The 27448-nt window shown below is 42.5% G+C and overlaps 1 protein-coding gene across 1 annotated transcript in view; it reads right to left on the bottom strand.

Moving 5' to 3' along the window:
* Window positions 1–25063, bottom strand: part of Gli3 (GLI family zinc finger 3) — a 215259-nt gene extending 190196 nt beyond the window's left edge. Inside the window, exon 1 of the mRNA XM_069998267.1 lies at window positions 24939–25063. Coding sequence (XP_069854368.1) covers window positions 24939–25062 — 124 coding nt within the window. The 5' untranslated portion in view covers window position 25063. The remainder of the gene's footprint in view (window positions 1–24938) is intronic.
* Between the last annotated feature and the right edge of the window lie 2385 nt (window positions 25064–27448).

Below are 27448 nucleotides of genomic sequence, written 5' to 3'. Positions count from 1 at the left end.
TACCATAATGGGGAGGAAAAAAAAGGGAAGAATTAAAGATAATAGATGTAATAATTATCATGGGCAAAGATAATTTAATTCTTACAGTGGAAGATGATCTACCCTAACATTCTCAGCTAGACAGGCTCCTTTGGGGAGAGTTTCTTCTAGCTGGTGTCTGTCTGTGGGGCTCTAGCAGACAGTCACTATCACTCCTTGCTCTGCTCAGAGACTTCATCTTTTCTCAGCTACCATGAACAGTTCCCACCCAGGTCTCTTCTAAATTTTTAAGCCTTATTTCCAAACCCTTGCATGAGGTCAAATGATGCTTATCAAGTTGAGGTCATCATTGAGGCTTGAGGAAATGGGCTCTACTTCTGTTCCAGTATAAGTCCCCTTCCCCCATCTACCTGCCATAGTTTAGGTCTGGAGTGCTCCCCCTTCCTCCTCCCCTAGACCCATGTATTAGAGGCTTGGCACTACTGGGAGATGAGACCTAGTAGGAAGTTTTAGGCCAGTGGGGTCTTGTTCTCCAAGGGGATTATGAGAATTGGCCTCAGGATTTTTTTCTTCTTTTGGTTTTCCAGGAATGGGGTGAACAGGCCTCCTCTTCCACCGTGCAAGTCTACCATGATCACGTGTGTCAACACAGGCCAAAAGCAATGGGGATCATGGGTCATGGGCTGATAAGATAGGTAGGTGCACTTAAGGTGAGAGCTTTCCAATAGATCCCTCTATACATCACCATGGCTAGATTCACATAACCCAGATACCATGCCACTGCCTTGACAGTGTGTGTATGCCCTTTGGATAAAAGAAAACAGGACTTCAGACTTTTGCAGGCTAGATCCTGTTTAACCAGTTTCATCCAAATTTGCCACCTCTCACTCTATTCCCCAGCTCCATTAAACTTCATTCCTCTTTCACCTCTAGGAAATCTCCAGGGCTGTTATGCTTAGAACATAACTTCCCTCTGTACCTCCTCTTCCTCCCTGCTTTTACCTTGCTTCACCAATTCTTTCCTTTCTTTTGTAGTAAGTTTCAGCTTAAACATCGCTTCTAGGGAATTTTTCCTGGTTTCCAGGCCCAGTCCCAATAGTTTTAGTGCCTCTATGGGCTCTCCTATCTCCCCCTCCACCCCAATGTTGCTCTGTCATAGCAATTACCAACTGTACTAGTTCAGTTCCTTTCATGCTCAAACTTCCCCACCAGACTATTAACAAATGAAGTACTCAACACCTGTTTGGCACACAGAGCATTTTTGAAAACTATTTACTGAAGAAATAAGTTAATGGTTGGATGGGTGGATGATTGGTAGATGGTGGATGAAGAATGGAAGATAGGTAGATGGAAGATGGACGGATGGTAGATAGACAGATGGTTGGATGATGAATGATGGATGATGGATGGCAGGTGGATAGATAGATGGAAGATCGGCAAATGGAGGATGGATGGATAGATGGATGGTGGATGGACAGATGAATGGATGGATGACAGGTACATAACAGATGGATAAATGATGATGAATGGGTAATAAGTATGTGGAGAATATATAGCTAGATGGATGCTGGATCCATGGAGGATGGATAGATGGATGAATGATATTTGAATAGATGGATAATGATAGGTACATGGAGGATGGATGGATGATGGATAAATGGCCAGATGATGCATGGATAGATAGGATAGATGATGGATGGATGGATGGATGGATGGATGGATGATAGGTAGATGAAGTATGGTTGATGGATGGATGGATGGATATAGAAGGATGCATGATGGATGGTAGGTAGATAAAGGATGGAAGATGGAAGATGGAGGATGGATAGATGATGGATGAATAGATAGATGATAGATGGATGAACAGATAGATGAGTGTTTGTATGATAGGTAAATGGAGGATGGATGGATGGATGATAGATGATTGAATGGGTGATAAGCAGATGGATAGATGGATAATGGATGGATGATATATGACTAGATGGGTAAAGAGATAGATGATAAGTACATGGAGGATGGATGGACAATGCATGGATTCACATCCATCTAGTACATACTAATGTCCTCCCATAGGACAGACAGACCAAATGGACAGATTCAGAAGGTCACTTCCTGTGTGAATGGGTTCTGGAAGAATGCTACAAATGAATGGATGTCCTGTTCAGCTCATTTTTCATCCATGACTTTGATGCCATGTCACGCAGGTCTCGGATTATCTTTGGTTAAGAATAAGCAGTCAAGCCGGGTGCTGGTGGCTCATGCCTGTAATCCTAGCTACTCAGAAGGCTGAGATCCGAGGATCTCAAGCCAGCCCGGGCAAGAAAGTCCGTGAGACTCTTATCTCCGGTAAACCACTCAGAAAGCCAGAAGTGGCACTATAGCTCAAATGGTAGAGTGCTAGCCTTGAGCTGAAGAGCTGAGGGATAGCACCCAGGCCCAGAGTTCAAGCCCCACTACCAACAACAAAAAAGGAATAAGCAGTCATGCACACCTGATCTTGCATCACAAAACTGAGGAGTATTTCTGAAGATTCAGTCTATCTTTACTATCAACTTTTACTCCATTAAACCTGCAAGAATGTGACATGGACACACTTAAGGAAACCAATTAGTGACAGTAAAGATAGACTAGATCAGAGCTAGGGAACAGAGGCGGGTAATATTGGTCAACATGAGAAGTAGCTCTTCAAGCGGCTGGGAAGGTGACTCGGTGGCAGAGTGCTCGCCTTGCATGCATGAGGCCCTGGGTTCAATTCCTCAGCACCACATTAACAAAAAGAAAAAAGCGGAAGTGGCACTGTGGCTCAAGTGGTAGAGCGCTAGCCTTGAGCTGAAGAGCTGAGGGACAGCGCCCAGGCCCAGAGTTCAGGCCCCACAACCAGACCCCCCCCCCAAAAAAGAAGTAGCTCTTCAAAATATACAACACTGGCACCCACTCTGCACACGCGTCAGACCCTCCTGCACCCAGACCTATCTGCCGAGTTCAGTTCTCTCTCCTAAATGTCTGCAGGGTTGGTGGCAGTCATTTTTAGACTTACTTATTCATCTGACAAATCTGCCTGGAGCCTTGGCAGGGTCTCAGCCTGGGCTCCATGCCCCAAGATCCTGAGTTACAGAGATAGGAGAAGCACCTGGTTGTTATATCCAAAGGGGAGAGAACATATACAAAAAGGAATAAAAGCCAGAAGAGTCGCACAGAGTGATCAACTCTGTGACTTGAAAATGCAATTGGAAGTTCCAGCCTAGAGGCAATAAGCTGAGACTGGACCCAAAGAAGCAGCAGCCAGGAGGCTGATTGAGGTAGGTGTGTCTCCCCAACCCCATCCTGCCTGAGGGGCTGCCCTGAGACCTCTCTGTGAGCTAATCCTGAAGATGCAGAACTCTGTGGCTGTAGGAGGCTGCATGACTGCACTCACAGGCCAAGACAAGTTTTGTTTGTTCACAGGGTGGTTTGGCAAGACCAGGCATTAAGACCTTCTAGGCAATGGCTGAGGGCTTTTGAAAGATATCAATATTAGAACTTTCCTCAAGGGATTAATTTTGTATCTGAAGCATTCTAAACATCAGTACTTTCCTGGGGTATAACTCTGATACCCCCTACCCAGACACCGGTGCACACACATGCACGCACACGCACACGCGTGCGCGCGCGCACGCACACACACACACACACACACAAGCGACTTGCACAGATTAATTCTCTTACAGGAAAAGGAAAAAAGTTAGATTTACCATTTACAAAGAATGGCTTGAAACCCAAGTCATGGTATCCAAATTTCATAGAATCCCATTTGCAACCCTTTTAGAAGTTTTTCCTTCTCTTGCTTTAAAGAAGAAATGGGTGACAATGTCACAGCCAACTGGTGTGACAAAGCAGTTTTTAATCCCTAAATTCACTGGGATGATAGATAACAAATGGGCATCTAAGAAGCAGTTGGTCAAAAATCAGAAACAAAAGAATACACTAAAACTATTCAGCACACAGCTTGAAAAAAATGCCAGCTAGACACGCAACATGCAATAGCTCTTTGAAAACAGACCAAGCTTGGTCCAAATGTTAGATGTGGTTTTAGAGACTCACCACAGAACTGAGTTACTAACATTTCTAGAATTTCTGAAAATAATTTTCAGGCCTCTAGCTTACCGGGGAGCAAATGAAAATTTTCCATTGTTGATCCACCAGCATTAGTATGCAAGGTAAATAGCAAGCACCAGGCAAGGTATCTATTTCTAATAAGTTTACAGAAAGCATATTAAAAGCCCATTAGAACGCTGATTTACCTCAATACACACAGGTAGAGGGGGAGGGACGAGGGGAGTTTCTGCTACCATCTCGCCAAGCCAGTTCCAGAGTCAGGTGGGGTGGGTCCTTCTCAAATTACCAATGAGGTTCTTATTGTGACAGTCACAATAACTCTAGAAAGAAGTAGGCTTGTATATGCGATGGCTGGCATGCAAAAGTTGACACTGGTGAATAGAAGGCGCTCTGTGTGTGTGCGCTCACACACGTATGTGTGCGCACGCATGCGTGCACATCCAATCAGTTTTCTTCTCTGGTGATGAGCTAACACTGGGAAAAAGAAATTGAATATAAGAAAAGATTTACACTTGGGACCAACAATGGGACTGTTCATTTTCAGTCTCCAACAGCAGTCATATGGCTGGCCGGGCAACAGATGAGGAAGCACACTTAAGGATACCATCCAGTACTGTGAAGAGTGAATCAGCTACAAAATAGATTCCTGAATCCAGTCTCGGGCCTGTGCCTTGTGGAAAGCATGCTACCCTGTGCCCTAACCACTCCCATCTACACCTCCAACCTTGGTTTTTGCTGGTTATTTTTTAGACAAACAATTCTGTCCAGAAATGACAGCATCTCCTTTTGTTTAAAAAAAATCATTCTGTATAAAAACCACATTCTTTAGTCATCCACCTGCTGATGGATGGATGGACGGATGGGTGAATGGTGGTTCCCTATCTTGTGGACAGGGTTGCAGTAAACATGAGAGTAAGCACATCTTTTGGACTTGATGCTATGAACCAATCTCTTCTTGCCTCAATTTCACCGCCAGGACCTTTGCAACCTCCTAATGGCCCATTAATCTCCTTCCAACCATCCTTTTCTCTAGACTCCCCCTTCCCTCACATGAAGAATGAAGCAGCTCTCCTTACAGCACTCCCTTCACAGGGCTCCACACCTGGCCTCAAACACCTACCTGTCCAGCCACATTTCCAACCACCAGCTCCTTCATGCAACAGGTGCTTCAAAGCTGTTTTTGCTGCAAAACACTGGCTCTTCTTTGGGACCACGAATTGACTAACGGCAGGACAAAATCTAGGCACCCTCATCTCTACTTTGTTTTTATCTGAGGCCTCTGTGCTGAGCCATTCTCTCTCCTGCAGTCACTCTATAGACATCTTGAAATCCAGGAAAGGCCAGAACACCTGCCCAGCATAAATGATGTGTTTATTCTGGCCCACTGCTCTTCTCAAGTGAACAAGCAGTAATAAATGTACAAAGACTGACTGAGATGATGACCACTCCAATACAGAGGTTACCCAGCCTCTTACCCATCCATACCACATTCTCTTCCTGAGTTCTTTGTCTATTGAAGACTATAGCTCACCTCTGTACCTCGAAGATGGCTACAGGTGTACTGATGTATTATTTTCCCAAGGATGCCTGTACCATGTTATACGTCTCATTTCTCTGCCCTTTACCAGGTGACATATAGGGGCAAGTGGCCAAACCGAACATGCAGAACTCCTAGAACTTCAAAGCCAAGGGACTAGAACTCCAATGTCCATCCAATCATCTGTCTACAATAACTGATATTTCCATGAATTACTAATGGCATCCCTACCTCCAAGACTTTGATTATTTTACAGCTCCCTCTACTTCAAATGACTTTTTTTTTTTTTTTTGCCAGTCCTGGGGCTTGAACTCAGGGCCTAGGCATTGTCCTTGAGCTTCTTTTGCTCAAGGCTAGCACTCCACCACTTGAGCCACACAGCATCACTTCCAGCTTTTTCTGTTTATGTGGTACTGAGGAAGCAAACCAAGGGTTTCATGCACGCTAGGCAAATACTCTACCACTAAGCCACATTCACAACCCACTTATTCCAGGCTCCATATCTTACTCCCAGACTCCATTCCTGTCTGCCCTACCTTCCTTGCAACCTTCCTTGGTACTCTGTAGATATCACTTATATTGTACTGAATAAGTGGTGTGGAAATTGGGTATTTCCTCATCCGATGAGTGGTTCAAGTATCTTAGTCCATACAGTGCAGTCTCACTACTGTTTGCTGACTCTAGTAGCATCTCAGTGAAAACAAACCTTAGTCTTTCACTTGCATGGAACTGGGAAAGTACAACAATGGATGATTTGCAATATTTCCATCCGAAATCTTTTCCTTAGCTTGCTCCATCTGAACATGCTAAAGGAAAAAGAGACAGCATTCTTATTAAACAGAGTCTAGACATGAAAAGTTCTATTGTATGCACGATTTCCCCAAGACACTCCTGCGGGAGAAAAGAGGAAGTCTGAATTTCTTAGTGGGCTGGCAAATCTTCTGTACCTATTGGCGTGGTTCTGGTGAATTTTTTGTCTTCCCAGACAAAAATGCCAACCAAATGCTGGATAATTCTCATTCAGAGAATAAACAAGATTCTTGTCTCTCACTAACTTCCAAAAGCTTTCAGGACCAGGTTCTGAGCAAGTGTGAAGTTGAAGCTTTAAGAAACTACTGAAATTACAGCTTAGCTGCTAATATTTCCTATCTTCAAAGGTATGTATGTTGCACAGTGGAGCATTCCTAAAGATGGTCATGGAAATCTATGTCACATGCTAGGATATGCGCAGAACCAAGACTTACACTTGCACTCAGCATGTCTTCAATTTGGCCAGTGCCAAAGCCATCTTGGGTCTAATGTCCCAAGTCTATGGTTTACTGAGGTCACTCCAAAGACAGGCTGATTTATAAGCCAAAAGGAGTTCCAAAAAGACCTGCAGACTTAACCATCCAACCCAAACAGTCTCCACATACTCCTAGTCCCTGACGTTGGCACTGATGGATTTCAGAAGAAGAAAAAGAAGAAGCCACCAAGTGACAGATCTTCCCTCCCTCCAAAAACACACAAAGGGCAGTTGCTTTGACTTGATAAAAATGCAGGGCAAGGCAGAGAAGCCAAAGAACTGAATTTTTCCTGAGAGAATCTGAGAAGTGCTTACATTAACTCAAGTACTTAGTGATTACCTGCAACATTTGAGACAGATGAGACAAAAGTAAACCCCAATTGCTTCCAGAACATGTTAAAGAATCAAAGGTGAAAAGACAGCAAACACCTGGTAGGTCTTGCCATATGTTATTTCCTGTGTATTTCCCTATAAATGACAGATTTAAAACACACTTATAGACACACACACTTCTGAAGACAAAGCAGAATGCAAACATGAAGTAAGTGTGCATTTGTATGGCTTTGATGTACTCCTGAGAAGAGAGGAACCTGGCAGAAAAACAACTAAGACTATTTCCTGCAGCAACAGGGTAATTACACTAAAGCCTGCATAAGTTAGCTTAGTACAATTCCAAACAAGAAAATCCCACAGATTACCTTTCATCATGACATTTTTCAGAGAATAACTTAAGAAACATCCAGCTATCTATCTCTTAGACTTAATGCACAGGAATATTTTGTCAGATTTGCTTCAAACGCTGTTTTAAGAAATAACATGGAGCCCAAGCACTATTGTCTCATGCCTGTAACGCTAGCTACTTATGAGGCTGAGATCTGAGGATCAAGGTTTGAAGCTAGCCCAGGCAGACAAACAGGAGTGACTGATATCTTATAGGTGGAGGTGAGGCTCCAGTGGTAGAGCACCAGAACTGATCAAAGAGCTAAACAAGAGTTTAGTTACTAGTACATGGGTATACACACTCACACATGTACATGCATACACAGGTACACGCACTCACACACATATGTGTGTGCGCACACACACACACACACACACACACACACACACACAAAGAAATAATATGGAACAGATGTAGTTGAACTCACCTTAGTTCTTTTTCCACTAAATTGGTTATGAAGTCAATTGTATCCATTCATTTTCTTATACTTTTACTTATGAGTTTATAAGCAGACTGATTCTAAAAAGATGAACTAAGCTTGGTAAGAAATGTACGCATTATCCTGCCCATGTAATTGTAACCCCTCTGTACAGTATGTTCACAAATAAAATTAAATTAAATTAAAAAAAAAGATGAACTAATAATTCATGTTAAAGGAAAATAACTAAGTTGGAATATAATAGCTCTATAGAAAAGAAAAATAATAAAAGATAATTTGGCCAGGTGCTGGTGGCTCACACCTATAATCCTAGCTACTCAGGAGATTGAGATCTGAGAACTACAGTTTGAAACCAGCCTAGACATCAAGTCCACAAGACTCTTATCTCCAATAATTACCCCCAAAAAAGCCAGAAGTGGAACTGTAGGCTCAAGTAGTAGAATGCTAGCCTTGAGAGACAAGACCCAGGCCCTGAGTTCAAGCCCCATTATAACACAGTAAAATAAACAAACAAATTCTCAGATAAAATGGATTCTATATGCAACCTCTAAAGTGTATGATACTAGAAAAAGGATATATATGTATATATAAATAAAACAGTTCAGATGAAATAAAAATATATATTAAAACAGCATCTAATAAATAATCATCTACATCCAATGAACTGCGTATTATTTTTTTCAGACTTCAATGGACACTTCCAAAGGGGATAGCCAGATGGATATAACTATCTAAAAAGACAATTTCCTTTGCTTTGGTGGTACTGGCATTTGAACTCAGAGCCTCATGCTTGCTAGGAAAGCATTCTTAACCACTGAGCCACTCCTCAAGCCCAATTTTTTTGATAGTCATTTTTGAAATAGGGGTTTGCTTCCTGCCTGGGCATAATCAACCTATGTAAGGCTTTTCATTATAGCAAGGATGACAGGTGTGCACCACTGCACCAGCAACTGACTGAGAAAGGGTCTTATGAACTTTTTTAAACAAAGTTGACCTCAAAACACAATCCTCCCATGCCGGGCACTGGTGGCTCACGTCTGTAATCCTAGCTACTCAGGAGGCTGAGATCTGAGGATCGCGGTTCAAAGCCAGCCCGGGCAGGAAAGACCATGAGACTCCTATCTCGAATAAACCACCAGAAAACCGGAAGTGATGCTGTAGCTCAAGTGGTAGAGTGCTCGCCTTGAGCTGAAGAGCTGAGGGACAGTGCCCAGGCCCAGAGTTCAAGCCCCACGACCAACAAAAAAAAAAAAAAAACACAATCCTCCCAACCTTAGCCTCCCAAATAGCTTGAATTACATGCATAAGCCACTAGTGTCTGGCTCTGGGACAAATTAAAACGACAGCTAGATGTCACTGCACAGCCAACAGAAGGACAAAGACAGAAAATACATCATGCAGGCAAGAAATGAGAAGCAAATCCACAGAGGAACACTGTGAAGTAACATCTGTAAAACTGAAGCAAGTTCAGTGGGAGAGGTGGTCATTTCACTCCTTGATACAGGCTCAACATAAGGCTGTATTTAGGTCCACCAAAGGACAGGGACCTCCTGACAGCCAATGCTCCTAACAGTCAAACACTGGCCACAGTCCAACCCCTATGAGGCAGAAAATGGATGAACAGACCACAGGATTTCTCTCTACATTTGGCCACTGCCTACACAGTAGGCTTGCTTGGGGAAAACTAATCAAGGTGCTTGCTTTTCTGAGTAGTACACTTCAATTCCAAGTCTACAGAAAAAGGTCTCCTTTAAAACTATTGCACAGGGCTGGGAAGTTGGTTCAGTGGTAGAGCGCTTGCCTTGCATGCATGAGGTCCTGGGTTCGATTCCTCAGCACCACATAAGCAGAAAAAAAAGCCAGAAGTGGCGCTGTAGCTCAAGTGGTAGAGTACTAGCCTTGAACTGAAGAGCTAAGGGACAGCGCCCAGGCCCAGAGTTCAAGCCCCACGACCGGACCAAAAAAAAAAAAAACTATTGCAGGGGCTGGGAAGGTGGCTCAGTGGTAGAGCACTTGCCTTGCATGCACGAGGCCCTGGGTTTGATTCCTCAGCACCACATAAGCAAAAAGAAAAAAAGCCGGAAGTGGCACTGTGGCTCAAGTAGTAGAGCGCTAGCCTTGAGCTGAAGAGCTGAGGGACAGCGCCCAGGCCCAGAGTTCAGACCCCACGACTGGACCCAAAAAAAAATTAAAAAAAAAAAAAAAAAAAAAAAAAGATTGCACTAAGCTGGGTGCTGGTGGCTCATGCCTGAAATCCTAGGTACTCAGAAGGCTGAGATGTAAGGACCTCAATCCTCAATTTATCTACAATAAGTTACCAAAAAAGCTGGAAGTGGATCTGTGGCTGAAGTGGTACAACACTAGCCTTGAGCGATAGAAACTCAAGGACAGCACCCAGGCCCTGAGTTCAAGCCCCATGACCAGCCCCCGCCCCCCCCCAAAAAAAAAGAAAAAAAAGAGACCAAAAATAAACCAAACTGTAAACAAAAGATCTATCCGAATGTCAAGATCCCAAGCCCCAGCCATCTTTTGTTAGGCATTTTCAATTTCCCAATAAGCACACATTCCTTTCCAAAATAACAATAATAACAATATGCAAAGCTCAAGTTTAAGCCAAGGAAATCAGCGAAGAAAAAGTCTTAGCACAGGCATCAGCCAATAGTAAGCCGGTGTAACGACCCTGAAGCGAGATATTCTATATGAGATAGTCTGCATTTTCCAGATAACAGAAGACTCTGTTCTCACCACCCATGCATTCTGAAATGGCTCATTTGCATAAGTGCTCTGGAATGACTCACCTTCCTCGCCTTCTGGTGATTTACTTGCCCTTCTCCAGGTGTCCCCAAAAACAATAGTGCCTGGGACCCTTAACTTCTCTGTGCTGTATTGAATCCTAGTGCCTGGCTCTCCGTCAGCATGGATCCCTAGCTTCAGCCTATAAACTCCACGCTCCAGGAATAAATTACAAATATGGGTTACTTGAGAGGTTCAGTGTTTAGGGAACTGGTAACCAAAAGTTTATTGTACTCTTGGGTTTTGGGGTTTTTTTCCACTCCAAAAAGTTTAAAGCAACTAAATTAACATCAAAGACATGTGCAAAAGCTGTAAGTGAAGCCAAGATGGAGGACTACCCAGAAACAGATGCCAAAGAAAAGCATTCTAGGAGATTCGAGAGGTTTTCTGCAGAAGTGACAACACTTCTTTTAGAAGCCATACACACCAACATGAAGAGCTGAGTTCAGGAAGCCAAACTAAGCGGATATTGCCAGGGTTCCATCAAGAAAACACCTGGAATTGGGTACTGGTGACATACCTGTAATCCCACCTATTCAAGAAGCTGAGACATGAGAAATACAGTTCCAAGCCAGCCAGGGCAGTAAAATCCACAAGACTCTTATGTGCAATTAACAAATAAAATGCTGAAGTGGAGATGTAGCTCAAGTGGTAGAAGGTTAGATCAGAGAAAAAGCCAAGCAAGAATGCAAGGCCCTGAGTTGAAGACCTGGTACCAACAGAAAAAGAAAAGAAAACACACAGCTCCCATTTCACAGCATCAACTGGGTTTAAGGAAATGGGTGACAACTTCCCTGAATTTGCACCAGAAATAGGTATCTATAGAGAATCCTCTAGTATACCTGGCAGTGCTTATGACTCACCCCATCTCTCTATCATTCTCCCTTATACCCTCCCAACCCTGTTCTTCAAACTATTTCAGCAGGTTTCATTCCACATTCTTGATGTGAGTCTTGATATGAGTTAGCTGTGTTAGTTACAACTGTGGTTATCACACGGCACTGCAGAAAAAAATTCAGTTCTGTGGTCTCTAACTGGCAGGGGGAAGGTATCTCAAGGAGTCATTCTAATCACTTCACCAATATCTGCCCAAAGAAAGAGCTCCAAACCTTACCTATGCACTAGTTTTTCCACAAATGATGTCATAAAAATCTTTAAGATCTGGAGATAAGGAGTCCATAAAATAATCCCAATGCTAGGTGCCTCTCTATCAGTAAGGTGTCCTGATGGTCAGAGAAACCTCACATTAAAAAAGGTTTGTTCCTCTTGGACTCCATACTGGTCCTAGGGTAGCTGTCATCAAGGACAAGGTACTTGTTTAAGACCACACAGAAACCAGGCACCAAAGGCTCATGCTTGTCATCCTGGCTACTCATAAGGCTGAGATCTGAGGATTAAGATTCAAGGCCAGCCCATGCAAGAACATTGGCTAGAATCTATTACCAATTAACCACCAAAAAATTTTTTTAAATTAAAACTGGAAATGGAGCTGTAACTTAAGTGACAGAGTGCTAGCCTTGAGCAAAAAAACGCAGGGACTGCATGCACACAGGCCCTAAGTTCAAGCCCCAGGACTACACAGAAACAAGAAGCTGGGTTTTCTAGGACTCAGAAAACTGAACTTACCTTCAAGAGGTGGTATTTCAATAAAAGGTTATTCTGTTTTCATAAGCATATATAATTTCTCCCTTTTCAAAAACAAGTCACACTCAAGTTTTTAAGTACAAAACTATACCAGCATTTGCATACATGGAAAATTCGTATTTGTACCACCAATTTGCTCAACTATTATGAATATTCTATATTTAATAAGCACTGACTCTGTCCCTCCCTCATCCCACCATCAACAGCTTGGATACCATCGGTTTAGACTAGAACATCAACCAAAGAGTATTTTGCAGCCTGATCCCAGCTAATATGTCCATTACTTTATTAAGGTAAGAAAAGGTTTTGTTTCCCTCAACTCATTCCCAACCCTGGATACAAACTAACATATACATATATTTCAAAATACAATTATATAATATTTTTCCTCAGAAAAGGAAAAGCTAGATGATGATGATGATAATGACAATAGATAGATGGAAATAAATAAATGAAAGAGATAGAGATGATAGACAGAAACATAAATAAATAATAGACAAGATATATACACAGATAGATGGATACATATATACAGCTATAAACATACACACAGACCACATATTTTTAAGTATGCATGTACATACATACATGCATACATGCATGCATGCATGCAGAGATTTGTAAACATTTTTCTCCAATTCACCTGGCATTTTTTAGCATACTAATAGATGAAAATATTCTGATTTTGTGTAAAATGGATCAAAGAAAGTGCTTTGAATTTATGTGGAAAAGTTTCCCATTAAGATGGCGGCTGGGTTTTTTTTTCAAACATGATTCCTTTTAATTGTGGGAAAGAGCCCAAGGCTTTGTCGAGGGGCACATGTTTTCTATAAATCAAAACATAAATATATGTGAGATTATTTCACTGGGTATACATATGGTTTTTGCTAAGTAAACTCTATTTATAAAACACTGTTAGCCTACACACAGGAACTGCTGTCAACATTTATAGGAAAGAAACTTTGCTGCTGCTCTGAATTTACCAGGATTTGAAAACAAGCCTAGGAACATTAATTTTTTAAAGACAGGTTTGATTTCAACTGAATATGAAATGGGCTGCTGAGGATTTTCTAGTTTCTAAATGCTTGGAAAACATCTCCAATGGATAATTAGATTCATATTTTACCAAGAAATATTTGCATTGTTGAAAGATCCATTCTTTTAACTATATCATTGTATTCTTTCTACAAGTTTGCTTTTGGTGATAGGAAAGCACCTTAGATTATTTTTATTCTCCTCCTTATTAATAGAACCCAGATATTCCAAAGGAAGTAAAGTCCTCCAATGTTCACTGCTCTGCCGTCCTCTCCCAAAAGCTCATTTGCATAATCTCTTCTCTTGATAGACTTACTCCAGACTATATATATATATATATATATATATATATATATATATATATATGTATGTATGTACATATATGGAGAGAGACAGAGAGAGAGAGATTTTTCAGTCCTACTCAGCAAGCTTCAAAATAAAGTTTTTAGTGAAAGGAATTAGCTATGAACAAGCATGAACCTAGAGTCTTTAACCACCACAGAAGGTAACTGTAACCTTAATAAAAATTGACATTCATTTTTCCATTTCTCCATTCGACTTTTCTTTCTTGGGGTGCAGTGCCATCCAAAACAGAATTTTTTTTTCCTATGCTTTTGCAATCCATCTCTACTCCAGGTGGCTCAGAGCCAATGGCTACAGTAGTTGTGAACAGTTTTGCAGAGAGACCTCTCACTGTCACTCTTTCCTTCCTTCCCTTCAAGCTGCATCTTTTCTCCCGCCCCTTGTAAGATCTGACACCTCTTGGCATGAAACGCATCTGTTTTCATTTTCAAAGATAAGTGAGCACCCAGAAATGAGTCATCTGGTTGGTGGGAAAGAGGAAAATATTAGATGGTTCCATAAAAAGAACTAACTCAAAGGACTTTTAAATCTGCACATGGAGCACTTAAAATTTCCATTAATAAAACCTTGAAAAGGTATGTAATGATTACCTAACTGCTAGGGAAACCATGTAAGTGTCTTCACTCCTCCCAAATATCCAACGCAGTTTACCAAGAGAATACCAAAATACTTAACCTAATCCACCTAGCAGTAGATCTGAAAGGGGAAGAAGGCTTAGAAAATGTAACGCTAAGCTTAAAAACAGTGACAGGGCTGAAGGTGTGGCTCAGTTGTAAGAGTATCTGTCTAACATTTTTGAGGCCTTGGATCTCAGCACAGGAAAGACAAAAAAAAAAGAAAATTAGTGATAGATACATCAAGAAGGAAAACATGATATTTCCCCCATCATCCATTTCAGTAATTTTGCTGATTAAGAGCTAGCAACGCTCACAGAAGTCACTAATGAATTTGAAATTACAAAGCCAAGCCGTTTCTCCAGAACTTCTGTTCCTAATCAATCACTGCAGATCAGTGACATCATTAGCGCCTTTGATCCCAGATCCTCTTTCAAGCTGGGATAGGGCTTCAACCGCTCCTGGCTGGTGCACAGAATAGCAAAGCATCTAGGAGCAACAATTCACCAGTACCCCTTGCCTTCCTCCAAGACAGAGAGGGCACATTCCAAGATAGCCCCACACCCAACAATAGAGCCACCTCATTAAATCCAAACCTACTCACACACACCCCCGCCAGGATTCCCAAAGCGATTAGAGAGAGGAAGGGACCATAAGCTACTTTTCTTTCAAAGAATCTAAGGTTATGAACCCTTGAGCTTGATCTTTTTACTTAATACACCTAACCCGGACAAGCCCATCCCCCTCTTCATGGGGGAGGAGAGAGGCGGGAAGGGAAAAGATCTGGGGCCATGTGTATACACACATACACACGTGTGTGTCTATATAGGGGTATATATGTATCTATATATATGTACTGGGATATATGTGTGTGTGTATGTATGTGTGTGTATATATACATACATACATTTCCTTGTTATCGAACTCTTATGAAGTACAACTTCAGATGCCACTTCTGGGCCTTACTACAAGAAATAGGTAATATTTTTCAGTAATGTTTAGTTTTTGCTTTTTTTTAAATTATTCTTAATGAAACTGTGACTCTACTACCCTGGCCATACAGGAAGTTCCTGAGTATAATGTTGACACATATAAATTTCAACACCCTTGGACTGTACTCACTCACTACGACCCAATCAGAAACTGGGAATGGAGCTTTAATTGATCTTTACCACTTGGAAACCTTTGCTGTTTGTCTGTCCTCCTAACTTGTAATCCCAGTCTAATTGAGCTTCTTCCACCCATGCTGGAGGAATGTAGTTTATTATATCCCTCATCAGGTGATCAATGATTTCATTAATAAGACAGATAACAAAACTGTCATAGCATGGACACTGTTATGAAAGATGAGCTTGCCTTCCTGCTCCATTTTCCAAGGTCCGGGGTCTCTGTGGCAGCTCCGAGTCCATTCAATATTTTCCACCGACAGAGAAAAGTGAAAATCCATTTTGAAACCAATTTCAATTAGGGTCCAGAAGCTGTTATCACAGATGTCGCCGAATGGGCTCGTAAGTGGAAATGTCGCCTATCCATTCTGAAATGAAACCTTATCAGGGGCTACAAAGATGGCTGGGGACAGCCTATCTGTAAATTACTTTTCGTCCCGTGTTAACTCAACCTTAGTTCTGTCATATGGAATTCTTTCCATCCACTCGTAATAATCTAATGACTAACTAGACACAGCCGGGCAGGACTGACTGTCCCCTTAAACATGGGTACAAAATGCCACCACACTCAGGCCTGCAAGGCCTGCAAAGGACAGGCATGCAATCGTTCAGTGCTAGCAACTCCAAGATTATGCTACGCAATAAAAGAAGCCCCGTCTCCACCCATTGCATTCCTGGTGATTTTTCAATTGCAAACTCCAAGGCGCCGTTATTTCATTAATGCAGCACCCAAGTGGAGAGGCTTTTCTCTCCCGTCTTTCAGTCTCCCTTTCAGCAAATTATCCCATGACGGCGGATTTATTCAGTCAAAGACCTCGGACTTTGAGAGGCAACAAAAGAATCAAGAGACTTTGTGGTCCACCTGCCTGGCGAATGATGAGGCCGGGAAAAGTCCCCCCCAGAGAAAGCAATCAGACCATTGTGTGGCACAGTGAGACCTTCTCAGCTGTCAAGCCAGAGAGCAGAGAGGAAGATGAAAGAACTGGGGTGAAGCTACCATTTACTGAGCCATGTGGAATGGTCTCCGAAGATTTCATAATTGGGATGGAACTCAACTTTCCACAACTAAGAGGGGAAAAATAAAGACGAAGAAGAAGAAGGAAAAAGGAAGAAAGAGACCAAGAAGAGGAAAGAGTCAAAGAAAGTTGGTGGGGGTGGGGGTTTGTACAAGACAGGAAAAAAAGTAGCAGCCTAGTTGTTATTAACTTTTATATTAAAAAAAAAAAAAAAGATTTCTACCTGAGCTGAAGTTCTAGATATAAAAAGGAGAAAAAGACTTTCAAAAAGGGAGTGGGGGGAGGGGAAGCAAGGACAGAGAGCAAGAAGGAAAAAGGATGAGAGGAAGAAAGGGAAGAAGGAGGAAGAAAAAGAGAAGGAGGAGATAGGGGAGGAGAGGGGAAGAAGGGGGAAGCGGGGAAGGGAAAGGAAGGGGGAGAGGAGAGAAAACTTGTCTGGGTTATAGCTGTATTAAATGTGCAGATTCAAATTTTCTTGAGCAAGCAATTCAGAGTAACAAAAACAACAACAACAAAAGCCCTCATTAGTATGGCCACCGTCTGTCTAGTTTTAATCCTAAAATAGAGTGTCAAATTGGTCTTAAATGTCCATTGTCTGGACTTTCAAAGTAGACATAAGTGGGCAGAGACCTGTATTTCCGAGCAGCTTTCAAGAACATTTTAGCTCTGCTACAAAGTCAATGAGATGGTTAAATGGAAGGAATTTTGTGCTTTAAAACCCATCCAAGATAAATATAAATTTAAGCAGGTACTGAACCGACAATGCTAGCAATTCGACCACAGTACATTTGTGGCAATTTGGTGTTGGGGGTTGGGGCTGGAAGTGCTTTGAATCATCCCTTGGAGTGGGCTACTGGATGTGGATTTGTTAGAACTCACAGAACCATCCAGCACAGACAGTGAATTTCACTGTATATAAATTTTTAATGTAAGAATGAACCAAACATTTGAAAACATTTCTGTTCATATAAAGTAATAGGAGGGCTCTTCCTTTTACTATGGACCAGGTCTCCTGCAGGCTGCTAGGAAATTATACCGTTCCCCTGCCTGGAGGCCAGGGGTCAGGGGTCAGGGGTGGAGAAGACATGAGACAGATTTTTCTCCCACGATCACTGTTTTACCCCTGAGCTTCCATAACTAACTGGTTGGTTCTATTTTCTTTGGCCAGTACTAAGGCTTGAACTCAGGGCCAGGGGAACTCTCCCTTAACTTTTTCACTCAAGGCTGGTACTCTACCACTTGAGCACAGCCCCACTTCTGGCTTTTTGTTGTTTACCTGCGCCAGAGTCTCACAAGTTTGGGCTGGCTTTGAGTCTCAATCCTCAGATGTCAGTCTCTTTTGAGTAGCTGGAATTATAGATAGGCCATGAGCCACAGTGCATGGTGCCTGACTAGCTGGGGGTTTCTGCTTCTGACTACTTGTTTCTAGAAATTCATCATGAAACAGTACTTAATCACAAATATTGCTGTGATCTAGAAACTTCCCACAAGAAAAACACACATCATGGTATAGCTTTTTCTTTTCTTTTCTTTTCTTTTTTTTTTTTTTTTGGTCAGTTGTAGGGCTTGAACTCAGGACCAGGGCACTGTCACTGAACTCTGCTCAAGGCTAGCGCCCTACCGCCTGAGCCACAGCGCCACTTCTGGTCCTCTGGTGGTTAACTGGAGATAGGTGTCTCTCACAGACTTTCGTGCCTGGGCTGGCTGTGAATCATGATCCTCAGCTCTCAGTCTCTTGAGTAGCTAGGATTACAGACGTGAGCTATGGGCGCCCAGCACGGTACAGCGTCTTTTACTCCCAAGTTTAGTCTTACAACAAAATAGCACTGACTTACCTGAGCCTCTAGGAATTGCTCTTCTAGAAATGAAATCCAGTAACTGTTACAAGACAGGGGTGATGAGGGGCTATTCTTAAGGAAGCATTGAAGCACTGGAGTTCAAAATGCAATGTCAACTGATGCCTAAAGGGAGTGTCTATGAACCTGTAAAGGCTGATCAAACTCTTTAACACAATAGGAATCTGTAACTTCAAAACTGATTTTTGCTGCCTCTTAACCCACACACACCTGTGAGGGCCACAGATCTGATCTTCTGTTAGCAAATATTCCATAGTCCTCTCAACCTAACTAAAGCATACCCATTCACAGATAACTAACAAATGACACTGGCTGAAGTAAGTGGCAGGAAAGAGATCAATGAATCCACTGTACTCACTGTACTTGAATCAGAGAGATTATGTATTTACTTACGATCACACAGCAATTCACTAACAGGGCTAGGGTTCCAGCCATGCACCAGCATGAAGCATTATATTGTGTCCCCTTGCCCCAGTCCCAAAGACCCAGCCAGCCTGTGGTAAACTTTGCAGACTCAACACAAAACACTGCACTGAGGCAAATGAGGACAGGAGGAGAAGGCAGATCGTCTTAAACAGTTTAAGAGAAATATAAACTCCTCATGTGTTACCAGGCCCTGATGATCACACCTGTAATCCTCAAGAGGCTGAGATTTGAGGATCCCAGGTCAAAGCTAGCCTGCGCCAAAAAAAATCGATGCAACTCTAATCTCCAATGAAACACCAAGAAGCTGGAAGTGGAACTGTAGTACAAATGATAGGAATGCCAGCCTTGAGCAAAAAAATGGTAAGGGACGGCTTCTTATTTTTTTTTTAAGGGAAAACTAAAGTCCTGAGTTCAAGTCCCAGCACCCACATAAACAAACAAATAATAAAGTCCTCATGTTACCTGAATGAGAGGCATAGAGAAGAAGCCAGAGAATTCTCAGGGCAGTGACAGCATTCTACGGGACTCTGCGGGGAAGGACATGCAACCCCACACTGGGACTTCACACTGGACCTCACTGTCCAGGCCACAGAATCGTAGTGCACCCCAAAGGATGGAACTTTGCTAACAACAGTGAATCGATGTTAGCTCAAACTTTAATAGGTCTACCCTACCATGCACGGTGCTAGTTGGTAAAAGAGAGAACAGGGCAAGGAATGAACACTGCATTTCCTGTTCCACCTAAAACTTCCCCAAAATGCCAAACTGATTAATTGAAATAACAGGAGTGAGACTGTCAAAATCAAGTTTTATTAGGGAATTCCCTCGAGGACAAGAACTGATATGGAGAGAGAAAGAAGACCCACTTCTGAAAAGGCTGAATGGTAAGTTAGTCAGCACAACACCCCTACAGATGAACACACACACACACACACACACACACACACACACACACACACAGCCAGGAGCCTCATTGTAATCAAGGTGTACTTTTAGGAGGTGGTACAGGAGAAAGGTAGCCTATCAGACTGGACAGTCAGATATAAGATGATTAGTCTGTAGGTAGGCAGAAGTCACTGAAGATTCTAGAGCAGGGGAGTGGCCTAACTATTAGACCCATAATGACACTAATTTGGCAGGTGTGTGTCCAATGCGGAAGAAGAGAGGCAATGAATGGCAAGGTGAGGGACTGGAAGTTCTCCTTAATTGCCCAGGCAACCAGCTGGGAAGATTTAAATAGTGCCGGGTGCCCTGAAGGGACTCATGGATGAATAATTATAGAGGAAAATCTACCAAGACCTCAAAAGTGGCAGGACACAGGAAGCAGGAGAAAGGGAGGGGTCAAAGGTGACGGTGAGGTTTCAAGCCTGGGTGACCACAGGAAAGAGGATCTGCTTAACAAAAATAAAGAAGACACTGGAAGCCAGGATTCCCGGTAAGAGTGTTTGGAGCTCAAGTCAGAATTCTTGTGAGTATCAGATTAATCATCTTTAGTTGGTTTAAAAACATGAAAGAAAGCTCTTAAACGTAGAAAATCAATCCTGACTCTACTATTGAGCAAACCACCCCCTAGAAATGGCCATTATAACCTGAAAGGAAATTGCTGACCCCAGGGAGGGAAAGGGGAGATCAAGGAAAGAGATGTAAAGCTGTATGTAAATATGCTATTTCCATTGTAAGATACATAATCAGCACAGTGTTCGTATTCCATCTGAAGGAAATCTAAATAAATTTCCTTCTAATTATTTTCCCCATTATCTGATTGAAGAATGAACTTACCTACAAGGAGGGTAGAGAAACAACTATGTAGGTAGTATTGTTTTTGTTTTTGATCAATTGTTCCTTAAGATGAGCAAACTTAGTCACATGGAGATTTGAGAAACATCTTCAACTATTTTTTTAAGACATCTGAGTCAGCCAACTCATTTTAACTTTTTGCCAAACGTTTTCCCCCAAATTTCATAACTTGGGTGTACTGTCAAGAAAACACAATCCGTTGTTTTGGGATCAATCCTATTTTTCACTCAGCAACATGTTTGTGACACTGGGTGGCCTTGGAAGAGTTCTTACTGTTACATATACCAGTATGTGGCCATACACCTCCACAGAGAAAGACTGCTTGCACTGAGCCATGTGGAATGGTCTCCAAAGATTTCATAATTGGGATGGAACTCAACTTTCCACAACTAAGAGGGAAAAATAAAGAAGAAGAAGGAAAAAGGAAGAAAGAGACCAAGAAAAGGAGAGAGTCAAAGAAAGTTGGTGGGTGTGGGGGTTTGTACAAGACAGGATGTGCCCGCATAAATATCGCCACTCTTAATGCTCTTCCCTCCACATGTCCCAAAAGTAGGCAGAACTATCACCCTGTTCAACTGATAAGGAAACTCTGGGACAGAGTTCATGCTTCCACAGCTGGTCCTGGGTATTGCCAAAACTCAACCCAAGCTTGGTTATGTATCTATCACATCTGAAAGTCCCTCCCACTTATCTGCCATGTGACAGGAGGGGACTTGGGGGACAAGGAAAAAGGGTGTTCACCATCTAATGTAAAACTCACTATCCAGGTCAGTTCCAAATAGCATTCAGCATCTAGACTTAGGGTCCACCTGCACCTCCCACTCCAGTCAGGAGATCCACACAAATAGACTAATCATGGACAATTTGAAATCTAGAAAGTAAACAAAGAAAAACAAAACAAACAAACAAGCAAGCTCTTGATGTGGTCCTAGACCATAAAATGGATCCCATCCCTTCTCTCTCTCTAAGCACATTTAAGCAGATAACTGAACTCTTCCAAGCAGACTTGAGAGATGAGTGGGGCACAATTCCGGTTTCACATGTGTCACCATAGGACAGCAATCGCTGCTATCACCACGGCAAGTTGTCAATAACCAGCAGATCCAACAAAGATCCTTAGGAGACTACTGTCTGTATCATTTATAATGAGTTCCTTTCTTAAAGCTGAGGAGCAGGTTAATAAGAACTATCAAATTACTTCTTTAAAAAAATTATGGGGGGCTGTGAAGGTGGCTCAGTGGTAAGGCGCTTGCCTTGCATGCTTGAGGCCCTGGGTTCGATCCCTCAGCACCCATAAGCAAAAAAAAAAAAAAAAAAAAGCCAGAAGTGGTGCTGTGGCTCAAGTGGTAGAGCGCTAGCCTTGAGCTGAAGAGCTGAGGGGCAGCGCCCAGGCTCAGAGTTCAGGCCCATGACCGGATCCAAAAAAAAACAAAAAACAAAAAAAAACTATGGGCCCAAAATAGGGGTAACACATTTCAAACTAAAGATTCGATATTTGCAAGTGGTGGAAAGATATTATTTTGTATGAATGGGAATGAGAATGCATAAAACTCTGGAAGACATAAATTGACAACAACCTGTATCATTTAGAAAACAGAACATGTAGCTTAGCTAGTGAAGAATCCAAATCAACCACCCAGACCATTAAGGTATTTTACTTAAGAGTCTTAGCATATTAACAGACTTGAATATCCCTAAATAAACCAATGGCTGAACGTACATTTTATATATGAAAGCCACCACACTGGATGTCAAAAGGGACCGCTTAAATCACAATTGCACTGAAAAATTAATTCAGAAAACTAAATGTCATCTCCTTTGTCATTTCTGTTTCCTAAAAAACACTAAAGCTTAAAACTAAAGCACACACAAGGAAGTATGCATACTATGCTGTTTCCATGTAAAGCCCACACACTAAGTTCTAAAATGTCACCAACAGTGACTGGCCTTCCATTCAAGATCTAGAAAGCAATTTGTCACCAATATTATACTAAATTTCAGTCTTTCAGAGTGATCACAAGTTATACAATACTGTTGAAGGGTTTTGAAGCATACATTTTGGCAGTGCTATGCATATGTTTAAACAAAACTCTAAGTGTTATCTAGGAGCAGAAACTGAGCGGAGGAAAGCCAAAGGACAGGCCTGTAAGGACAGGCAGTGGAATGTACATGCGTGGCTGGAAGGCTTACAACCAAGAATAAATTACCCCACATAGGGCTGGAAAAGTTAATTATGTCAACTTCATCAATCACTTTGCCAGCAACAAAACTTTCTTGTGTTGATTTTAATCATGGAGAAATGGTCAATGAGAGAGAAAACATTATTTTTAATCACATTCCTTGGGTTCTTGGTATTAAACTAGCTTTTTCACTGTCCAGTTACAAATCAAATGTCAGAGCTTTGGAAAGAAAGCATAAGAACCTCTCCCCCAGAAGTGGGATCTGCTAACTTCTATTAAAGCATTCAAGTGCGTCTGCTTTCCTTGCAATGGATAGCCACCATGTGGGTATCTGAGAATTTCTAGAATGTTTACAGGATGGACAGGTAGACAAATGGTACCACACACAGTGCACCAACCTCTGAAAGACTAAACCTAAGGAGCGCCGGGCACCAGTGGCTCACTCCTGTAATCCTAGCTACTCAGGAGGCTGAGACCTGAGGATCAGGGTTCAAAGCCAGCCCAGGCAGAAAACCCGTTTGACTCTTATCTCCAATAGACCACTAGAAAAACCGGAACGGAAATGGCACTGTGGCTCAAGCAGTTGAGCTAGCCTTGAGGTGAAGAGCACAGGGACAATACCCAAGCCCAGAGTTCAAACCCCACCACCGACCACACACACACACACACACACACACACACACACACACACACACACACACACACACACACAGACACACACACACACACACACACACACACACACACACACACACACAAAAGAGCACCCCCTGGCCTGCAGGGCAGGATCAGGGGATGTGTGCTACCAGGTAAGGAACCTATAGAACAGAGGGTCTCTAGAGTTCCCTCAACCCACACCCCTGAGGCTGTAAAGAGACATTAGATGGTCATCTTTGCAATTAGATGAAAACTATACCCTGTAAAGAAGCTCATTGTGCTGGGCACTGGTGGCTCACAACTATAATCCTAGCTACTCAGGAGGCTCAGATCTAGAGGATCCAAGTTCAAATCCAGCCAGTGCAGGCAATTCTGAGAGACTCCATGTCCAATAAACCAGCAAAATGCAGGACTAGAGATATGGCTCAAGTAGTAGAGCACCAGAAATGAGAAAGCAAAAGAGGAAAAAAAACAACTTTAGAGAGAGGTGCAGGCTGATTCTGACAAATCAGTAAGGGAATCCCTATACTCAACCAACACCCAAGAACTTGAAATGCTAGCCAGCTAATTTTTCCTAAAGGCACATGGAAAAGAAGAGTGAAATTCGGGAAAGCCAAGAATGAAATCTGAAATATACAAAAAGCAAAGGCATCATTACTATCAGGCCTACCTTGTGCGAAAGTCTGGAAGGAAGCAAAGGTCACCACTAAACCTCTTCAGTCTGTTTTTACCACAAAGGGGTCTGGAATTTATTTTTCCATGCTCCTTGCTTGCAATGAAACACCTCTCAACACTTCTCTTTAACACTGAAGATATATAGTATATTGAACCACAATTCAAAATTGTCTCCGAAAACAATTAATTTGCATATGCCAATAACAAAACCTCTCACAGTTATTAGCTATGAAATTTTAAAATTCTTTTAAAGTAGGTAACTTAAATATAATTTGGGGCAAGAGGAAGACCCTGCCACAAATGATCACAATACAACTTTTTTATCTTGTATTCTAACCAGTAGACTTTCCAAATAAAATGTAGATGCATCCTCAACTTCTGCCAGCTTAATCAAGATGATTCCCAAAATGCCCAAAGAGGAACTTTCTATCACAAGTAAGCTACCAAATTAGAAAATTTGGAAGGAAGCAAGTGGGTTGCATGCCAAAAAAGAAATGAGGAAGGCTCGCCCCTCCCGGCCAAGACCCTCTGCCCCCCACTTGCTTTCTTTTCTCATCTCACAGAACCAAAAACTGGTCCAGGTGCAAATTGTCAAGAGAACAGAAAAATAAGTGGCCATGGTCACGGGCAAGGCAATTTAGTAGCCCCATGGCCACTCACCATTGGAAGTGGTACTGGAGGCCACGGCTTTCTCGCTGACATCTGTCCGGGTGGAGCATTTCACGATAGAATTCTCCGCTTTCTTCTTCTCAGGAGTCACGGAGCTGTGGGACTGGGTCTCCATACTGTCTTCTCATCCCTTCCACTCTGGTCAGCAGGAACGCCTGTGAAACAACACAGTGCCATCAGCAGCCCACAGTGGCAGCAAAGACCCCTGTGCCAGAGCTCCCTCACCTGTCACCTGAGAAGCAATGCCAACCCAGATAGTAAAGCCCAAGGAAACACTCAAGACATCTGGATGACACATCTTTGTGGGATTTTAAATATCTCCACACTTGGAAGTGGCGCTGTAGCTCAAGTGGTAGAGCACTCGCCTTGGGCTGAAGAGCTGAGGGACAGCGCCCAGGCCCAGAGTTCAAGCCCCACGACCGACCAAAAAAAAAAAAAAATATCTCCACACTTGATGTACCAGCCAGGTGACTGTGGGTCACATATGGAGGACAGAAGGAAATGACCTCGCTGTGAACACGCCCAAGTCTTCACATCTGTACATCTTCAAGCAGTGAATTTGCAGTCATGTGAACAAGAAACCCACAAAGCTCCACGTGTCATAACTCCACACACCTAACTCTGTAACTACACATACTATAACTACATAGGCCATAACTCCACAGACCATAACTACACACACCATAACTACAGGCCATAACTTTACTGGCCATAACTACACACTCTATAACTACACACACTAAAACTGCACATGCCATAACTATACATGCTATAACCACACACACCATGACCACACTCACTGTAAGTATACATGCTACAGCCACACATGCTATAACTACACACACAGTGTAACTACACAGACTATAACTGCATAATGTAACTACACACTGTAACTACACGTTATAACTACACATGCCATAACTACACATTCCATAAGTACGCAGGCCTCTCTGTTGGCCACCTTTTTTTTTTTTTGGTCAGTTGTGGGGCCTGAACTCTGGGCCTGGGCACTGTCCCTCAGCTCTTCAGCTCAAGGCAAGCGTTCCACCACTTGAGCCACAGCGCCACTTCCGGCTTATTTCTGCTTATGTGGTGCTAAGGAATTGAACCCAGGGCCTCATGCATGCGAGGCAAGCACTCTACCACTGAGCCAACTTCCCAGCCCTCTGTTGGCCAACTTTAAGAGACACTGAGATAATTTCCAAAACAAGGAAAAGATTCTAATTATTAATTTGATGTTTTAAAGAGTATACAAGTTGAACATAGCAGGATGGCTCACACCTGTGATCCTACCTACTCTGGAGGCTGAGATCTGAGAACTGGGTTCAAAGTCAGTCCCGGCAGGAAAGTCAGTGAGACTCATCTCCCATTAACCAGCAAAAAGCTAAAAGTAGAGCTGTGGCTCAAGTGGCAGAGCACCAGCCTTCACCAAAAAAGCTCAGGGACAGCACAGAGCACAGCTCTGAGTTCAAGCTCCAATACTGACATTCAATTTTTTAAAAAAAGTATCAGACAATTCCCATATCTAAGCCCTACCCAAAGTCCTGAATCTGAAGATAATTCAAGCCATGTGATTCTTTCCTTTAATATATCTGAACTGTAATATGCTTCTTAAACCAAAATCCATCAGATGCATCACTGTTGGCAAAGCTATCATAGTGAGAATGGAACATCACAATTCACGAGGATTACCTTTTTTTTTTAAACAGCATCCACTCCAACCCCAAGAAAATTGTCAAAAGGTCACTCATGGCAAAGGCTGAAGGCACTGAGGAAATCAGAAAACTCAAGTAGAGACAAACTGCATTCATGTATTTCCCGGAGCTTCATTCATGGGGTGATGGCCCAGGTCATACACATGATATAGAAACTGTTGTTTTATGCAACTATTACAAAGAAGAAGATGAGAAGCTGTTTCTCCAGCATGCTTTCCTCAAGCTAGGAAGATGGCCACACCCCTCCCTAGACCATTCATCTCTTCACCTGCTTATTTTTCTACCTGTAGCAGACACCAGCATTCAGCCAAAGCAGTGATTACTGAAATAAAATAAGCAACCACTTCAGCACTTAAAAAGTCTAAACTGGCAGAGGAAAGAGTTTTATTAGTCACCTTTAATCCATCTTTGCAAAGCAACACTATAAATTCTCCCCTCACCAGGCCTGGAGAGCACCAGCTCTTCCTCACGCTCGGTGTTGTTCACTGGAAAGCAGACGAAGTTATTTATCTAAGAAGGGTTTTTGGAGGATATAAAGAAGCAACTTAGGTTGGAGTTCCATCTCAACTGTAAGGCCCACTCCAAATTCTGAAACACCTTTCAAAAGAGAGACAAAGGAGAATTCTGAAGAGGCGCAGTGAGGACACTAAGCAAGGATGTCACTGCGCCCACATCAAAGGGCAGGGATGCTAGATTAGTGTTCCTCAGTGTCCAGCAAGTAAGTAAGTTCGGGCTAGCTGTCTGCTGTGGCTTCTGATGTCAAAAGGAAAGAAGCAGAAAGTAGTC

Source organism: Dipodomys merriami, unplaced genomic scaffold (assembly GCF_024711535.1).
Source record: "Dipodomys merriami isolate MVZ:Mamm:240054 unplaced genomic scaffold, mDipMer1.0.p SCAF_104, whole genome shotgun sequence".
Taxonomy (NCBI): Eukaryota; Metazoa; Chordata; class Mammalia; order Rodentia; family Heteromyidae; genus Dipodomys; species Dipodomys merriami.
The sequence above is the reverse complement of the archived record's forward strand: the minus strand, read 5'-3'. Positions and strand labels throughout refer to the sequence as shown.